General features: G+C 48.8%; 1 protein-coding gene across 1 annotated transcript in view; it reads right to left on the bottom strand.

Annotated features, from left to right (window-relative positions):
* The window catches only part of PKLR (pyruvate kinase, liver and RBC), an 11597-nt gene extending 4722 nt beyond the window's left edge, over positions 1–6875 (bottom strand). The window contains exons 1-4 of the mRNA XM_021713475.1: positions 6755–6875; positions 4648–4830; positions 254–345; positions 27–158 (exon numbers count right to left, since the gene is read on the bottom strand). Coding sequence (XP_021569150.1) covers positions 27–158; positions 254–345; positions 4648–4830; positions 6755–6854 — 507 coding nt within the window. The 5' untranslated portion in view covers positions 6855–6875. The remainder of the gene's footprint in view (positions 1–26; positions 159–253; positions 346–4647; positions 4831–6754) is intronic.
* Positions 6876–7196: the final 321 nt, after the last annotated feature.

The raw sequence follows: 7196 nt of genomic DNA, 5'->3' as shown, positions 1-7196 counted from the left end.
GCCCACACCCCAGCCCCGCCTCTCACCCCCTGCAGGATCCCGGTGCGAATCTCCGGTCCCTTGGTGTCCAGGGCGATGGCCACCGGCCGGTAGCTGAGCGGGGAGGCTGCAAAACTCTCCACCGCCTCTCGGACGTTGGCGATGGACTCAGCGTGGTACTGGGGGCGGGAGCGGAGCGCGGGCTTCAGGGGAAGGTGGCCAGGACCCCGGGCATCCTCCGGCCCCGCCCCCCTCCCCCCGGCCTGCCCCGCACCTCGTGGGAGCCGTGGGAGAAGTTGAGTCGCGCGATGTTCATCCCGGCCTTGATCATCTCCTTGAGGCGCTCCACGGAGCGAGATGCCGGCCCTAGAACCCGAGATCCCGCTCAGACAACTTTCCCCCACAAACCTGAGAGACAGCCAAACCCACCACCGTCCTCAGAGACGCCCCCCCGCGGCGGGAGTCCCGCTACTTGACCCTGATTCCCTGATCACAAGTCACAAACGCGTTCCCTCTCCCGCCAGCATCAGTCCTTTTGGGGAGGCAGCACTGTGGGGGGTGTGGTGGGGTGTCCTCAGCCAGGCCTGAGGTAACTGAGTTAGCAGATGATATGGGGGTCATCCCAGGGTATGAGAGGGGCACGGCCGTGGGTGGGTGCCAGGTGAGGGCATTTGGGGTGTGGGGGTTTACAGTTGAGAGGCCACATTGACTTTAGAGAGCTGAGTCCCTCCCATTCCTGCTGTACTGACAGGCAGTTGCTACCTGAGAGCAGGTTGGCTAACCTCTGCAGCCCTTATTTTATTTATTTATTTATTTATACATTTTTGGGGGAAGGGGGTCTTGCTATGTTGCCCAGGCTGGTATTGAACTCTTGGGCTCAAGCAATCCTCTCGCCTTGGCCTCCCAAAATGCTGGGATTGCAAGTGTGAGCCACCATGCCTGGCTTGCAGCCCCTATCGAAAGCCAGTCTTCCCACTTGGGCACTAGGTCTCCTCCTTCTCACTTGCTCAGGGACATAGAGCCGGTCATTCTCTGGTCCTCTGTGTCACCCATGTTTTTCTTTTCTTTTTTAATCATTCTCATCAGCAGGTAAACTTGCTCCTATTTCTTTCTTCCTTGACAAATACTCTCTTCATCCCATTGTCCCCTCCAGCTACAATTCTGCTCTTGGTTTTCCTCATTGCAAGAGTTATCTGTACCCGCTACCTCCAATTCTCCTCTCTCCATTCTCCCTTGACCTCACTCCAGTCAGGTGATGGTCCCCCTCTCTCCCCAGCCTCTGTTATTGTCAGGGTCACCAAGGAACTCATTCTCGACGCCCATGTAATGCTTAGTGCTCAGTGCTCCCCTGCCTGGCCCCTTAGCAGCACTGGATACATATCCCCCTTGCCATGCCTTCCTTATTGGCCTCTCTTGGTTGCCTCCTATCTTCCTGGCTGCTCCTTCTCAATCTCCTTCGTTGCTCCTCCCCTTAGCATTAGATACCCTATTTACTGTTACGTTACCTTCACTCCTTTGGTAATCTCAACGAGTCTCATGGCTTAAAATACTGTCTATATGCAGACAACTCCCAAGTTTGTCTCTCCAATCTAGACCTTTCTCCCCCAAACCCAGAGTTGTAGATCTATATACACTCTATATGACACCTGGATGTCTAATATGCATCTCAAACTCAACATGTCCCAACTGATCTCCTGATCTTCCCCCAAACCTTTCCACCACAGTCTTTCCTGCATCCTTTATCATGCCAAAAACCTCAGAGTTTTACTCTATGCCACATCAATGGAGAACATTTTTTAAAAGAAAGAAAAAATGCCAGGCATGGTTGCTCACGCCTGTAATTCCAGCACTTTGGGAGCGAGGCAAGCCCAGGGGTTCAAGACCAGCCTGGGTAACTTGGCAAGACCTCGCCTCTACAATAAATCAAAAAATTAGCCAGGCATGGTGGTGCACACCTGTAGTCCCAGCTACTTGGAAGGCTGAGGTGGAAGGATCACCTGAGCCCAGCAGGTTGAAGTTGTGGAGGCTGTGATCATGCCAATGCACTCCAGCCTGGGCAACAGAGTGAGACTCTGACTCAAAGAAAAAGAAAAAAGAAAAAAGTCATCCTTGATCTTTTCTTCCTGACCCTCATCCCCTGCCTCATCTCCAGTCCATTTCCAAATCCTGTCAGCTCTGCTTTCCAAATACATTCAGACTCTGACCACTTCTCACCACCTCACTGCCGCCACCCAGTCTAGGCCAGAAATACTGTGGGGCCGCTTCTGTCCTCGCCCCACCCCCTAATCTATTTTCTATACAGCAGCCAGGGTAGGGAAGAGAGAGAGAGTGTGTCATTCTCCTGCTCAAAACTCTGCAGTAGTTTCCCATTTCACTCAAAGGAAAACTCAGATTCTAAAAATGGCCTACAAAGCCCCATCTGATATTCCTCTCACAATCTCGTCCGTCTGCTGCACTTCCCCCTTGGTGGTTTCTAGCTATTCTGACCTCTTTGACTTAGGGCCTTGGCACTGACTGCTCCCTCTGCTTGGAACTTGCTTCCCTCAGATATCGCATGACTGATTCTCTCATCTCCTTCGATTCTTTGCTTGGATCTCAATAATGGTTGCCTTGACCTTCTTGTTTGCAGGGGGCCAGCCCCTGCAGAGAGATTTAGAGGGTCCCTGGAAGATGTGGTGGTGTCGGCGATTATTCTGGAGAAAGGAAGAGAGAGACAGGGGTAGAAAGAAAGAGACTGGACTCTGTCTAGTACAGAAGCTGATTCTTTAGGAGGAATAGATATTAAAAGAAAGAAAGATGGAGGGATAGATATAAAGAGAAAGAAAGAAAGAAAGTGGAAAACTGTTCAATGAATTGAGCAGAAGCCTTTATTGGAACTTACAATGGGTATTTATCCCCAAATTTTACACAGACAGTCTCACAAGTCTTTCACGTGGTCATAAAGCCAGGTGCAGGAGGGGTGTCCCCCACCCACCAGGTGTTTCCTCAGGCATGAGGAAGAACAATCCCAATTAAATCACAAAACTTTTACATGAACACAAAACCAGGTGAATGAGGGAGGCATCCCTCACCCACCAGCTGTTTCCTGGAGTATGAGGAAGGGCAATCCCAATTAAATCACAAGACATTTACATGAACATAGAGCCAGGTGGATGAGGGGCGTCCCCCACCCACCAGGTGTTTCCCCAAGCATGAGGAATGAGGGTCCCAAAACTATCTTACTGTTCCTCATGCTTGGTTAATATTTCTCAAAAGCCATACAACAATTCTAATATCATAATATTCTAACAATCAATAACTTTTAAAATCTATGCATACACAACACCTAATAACCAACCTAAATCCCAATTCCTCTCTATTTTATGCTAATTCTACCTACACTATAGAAACTTTTAATTATAGCCCAAACCAGTTCCTAAGGAATATGGCCCAGTCAAAAGATCATGCTGGGCCGTTTCTGGGAACAATTAATTACAATCTCTTAACAAAATGGCTGTTCCGAAATCCTATAAATCTATTTTAACTTTTTATAAAAGTTTCTAATTCCTAATCCTGATCATCAGCAATAAAGCTTCTAAAAAATAAAACCCAAATATAAACTGTAAATTGTATTAAAGCCAAAACCGCAAATGTAGAAAATAGAAACAATGTAATTTCTAAAGTTAGCTGTATTCTTATTAAACCTCAAAATATCATGTTTGATCATGCTTGAACTGACATAATTCACTGACGTAGCACAACCTATTCTACAATACTTTCTATGAATAAAATAAATTCAATTTCTATAATAAGTAGAAAAAACCCTATACTAACTGTAGCTAAAAAACCAGTTTAAAAGAAAGCAGCCTAGTTCAAAGTACACACTGGGCCCTTAAGAATGTGGCCCAGCCCAAAGTTTGTGCTGGGCCGTTTCTGGTAGCTCTAGATATTTATCTGCATTATTAAGGTTGAAACAGCACTTTGTATGTATATACTAATTCTACAAATATACTATTAAATCTTAAAAGAAGCTTGTACCATATTAAAGACTCCCAAATGTGACCTGAGTTTGAATTATGTTAAGTTTAAAGCCGAAACCGCAGTCTGTGAGAAACGGGAACAATGGACTCCTAAAGTAAGCCATGCCTGTCGTACTCTCAGAACTTCATGCTTAGATCATCAAAGTCCCTGCTAGTGAAACGTGCCAAACAGCAAAGAAGGGAAGAGGGAATGGGCCTTCAGCTCCTGAACTCATTCTAGTGGTCTCAGGGTCTGCAGCCTGCCTGGATCCCTAAAGCTCAGGCGGGCCTCCACTTGTTTAGGATGGCAAGCTCCTCCCCCCTCACACTCCTGATGTCCCTTACTATATTCTCTATTTCTCTTTTTTCTCCCCATGACACTTACCACTTTCTAACATACTAAATAATATACTTTAAAAAATAATTTGTTGTATTTATTCTTTCTTGTTACACCCAGCTGGACTGTCAGCTCCCCAAGGGCAGAAATTTTTGTTTGTCTTTTTCACTAATCTACTTTCAAAAACTTATCTACTAGCTGCTTAACAAATATTTGTTGAACAAATGACTGTGTCAAATGTGGAGAGGTCTCAAAGGAGACACAGGATGAGAACGCACCTTGAGAAACACCCAAGAAGCCCTGTGAGGCTGCAGGGGGTGGGGTAGTACTTACCGATGGTGGCAATGATGCTGGTACTGCGAGCGGCCACAGGCTCGGAGTCGATGTCCAGCAGGCAGAGGTGTTCCAGGAAGGTGTCTGCCATGGCAGCTGACAACTGCTGCCGCTGGAAGAAGGCAGTGCCCAGCTCCTGGGTCAGTTGGGCCACACTGGCCCGCCTCAGATACCCCGCCGGCCCTGAGGTAGAGGAGAATCAGGGCTGTGTGGCACAGGCCGTTCCTCCCCATGCTTCCATCTCAGCACAACTTCTATTCCTTCCTTCAGCTCTCCAATCTGTCTTAAGCCCTTCTTATGAGCTGGGCAACATGCATTCATTATCTTATTAAACCACAATGAATCTTTTTTTTTTTTTTTGAGTTGGAGTCTCACTCTGTCGCCCAGACTGGAGTGCAGTGGCCACTCCCGGCCACCGCAGCCTCGACCTGCTGGGTTCCAGCGATCCTTCCGCCTCAGCCTTCTAAGTAGCCGGAACTACAGGCGTGCGCTACCACGCCCAGCTGATTTTTTGATTTATTGTAGAGATGAGGTCTTGCTGCCCAGGTGGGTCTCGAACCCACGGACTCAGGCAATTCACTCACCTCAGCCTCCCAAAGGCGTGGGATTACAGGCTGAGCCACCGAGCCCGGCATGAATCTTATTTTTTTTTTTGTCGGGGTCTCACTCTGTCACCCAGGTTGGCAGGCAGTGGCTTGATCACAGCTCACTGTAGCCTCTAACTCCTGGGCTCAGGTAATCCTTCCACCTCAACCTCTCGAGTAGCTGGGATTACAGGCACACACCACCAGCCCAGCCAATTTTTAAATTTTTTGTAGAGACAAAGTCTCGCTATGTTGCTTAGGCTGGTCTCAAACTCCTGGGCTCAAGCGATCCTCCCACCTTGGCCTCCCAAGGTGCTGGGATTACAAGTATGAGCCACCCACACCCAGTCTTAAGTCACAAGGATCCTATAAAACAGGTACTATTAAGTGTTTATAATTATCCTGATTTTACAACTAAAGAAGTAGAGGCTGAGAAAGATGAAATAAGTTGCCCAAGATCATATGACATCTAAGTAATAGAGATAGGAGTCAAATCTAGGTTTGAGAACTCTAGGCTCAAGTTCTTGACCAGCCAACTATACTGACCCTCACAACCCAGGACTTCTTTTTTTTTGTTGAGTTGGAGTCTTAGTCTGTCGCCCAGACTGGAGTGCAATGGCCACTCCCGGCTACTGCAGCCTCGACCAGTTGGGCTCCAGCGATCCTTCCGCCTCGGCCTTCCAAGTACTGGAACTACAGGTGCACACTACCACACCCGGCTAATTTTTTTATTTATTGTAGAGATGAGGTCTCACCAAGTTGCCCAGGCAGGTCTTGAACCCGTGAGCTCAGGCAATCCACTCACTTCAGCCTCCCAAGGCGCAGGATTACAGGTTGAGCCACCGAACCCGGCTAATCCAGGACTTCTTGTCCTTCTGCAGCTGACTTCTCTCAGCCTCAGGCTCCCTTGATGTTTAGTCCCCAGTGGCTCCTCATTAGGCAGGCCCAGAATCATCCAGTTCCCTCTCCTAAAGTTTCTGTGTTCTTCCTTCCAACCCCTGACAATTGGCTGACTTCACCAACCTCTTCTTTGAGTTCCCCCAGTCCCCTCAGTGCTGATTCAGGCCCAGGGGGTCCCTGTAGCTTGACCCAGCCCAGGCCACAGGAGCCCCCCTTCCAGTCGCACCTTCCATGCCGCTGCAGGCCTACCCCCTCTCTGTGGGTTTGCTTCACAAGGTCTGTCAGGCTGTCAGGCATGTGGCCCAGCTGGGCTGAGATCAGTTCTGTGAGCTGGTTAAAGTGTCACCAGTATCTCCCCTTCCATTGGAAGCTCTGTATGCCAGGGACCAGAGTCCAGGAACCACGGGGGTGCCCCGTGGGTCCCATGCTGCAGGATTCCCTCTGGCCTGCCTATAGGGCCTGGACAAGAGCCCCAGCCCAGGGGCCATAATTTAGCACATGGAGATTGATGAACGTGGATCCTCCCCAAATCTCTCCTAGCCAGCAGCAGATATGCGTCATGTATACCCGGTTTCCACCCTCCTTTCCCTTTCTGTCCAATGGCTTCTGTTTCCCCTTCTTACCTCCTGGAGCCCCAATCAAGATGGACTTTGCTAAGTCTCTTTGGGACTTAGAGACCCATGACCAAAGCTGTGGGTGTAGTGTGTTCTCCTGGCTCGACATGCTTCAAAAGTGTGGGCCTGGGGCTGCTGGACTGGAGACAGGAGGGCGAGGATGACAAAACTGCTGGTCTTATCTAAGAGAACCAGAGAATAGAAAAGGGGCACACCCACTGGGCCTCCCTGAACCCACACAGAGTCCCTCCCCCAGACCTGCTGACCCTGCCCCCATCTTCTGGCATTCCCACCTTCTCCTCCATTTTTTCCTGATAAATTTCCAATTCATTCACACCATCTAGTCATTAACCTGAATTGATTTTTTTCCCCAGTGATATTGTCCCGTTTTCTTTGTACTTTACCGAGTTAGCCCTAGTGAATCTAAGAGGCAGGGACTTCAGGGTAGAGT

Source organism: Carlito syrichta, unplaced genomic scaffold, assembly GCF_000164805.1.
Source record: "Carlito syrichta isolate Samal-C Ts95f unplaced genomic scaffold, Tarsius_syrichta-2.0.1 Scaffold304568, whole genome shotgun sequence".
Classification (NCBI taxonomy): Eukaryota; Metazoa; Chordata; class Mammalia; order Primates; family Tarsiidae; genus Carlito; species Carlito syrichta.
Note: the sequence above shows the minus strand (reverse complement) of the source record. Positions and strands in the feature narration are given on the sequence as shown.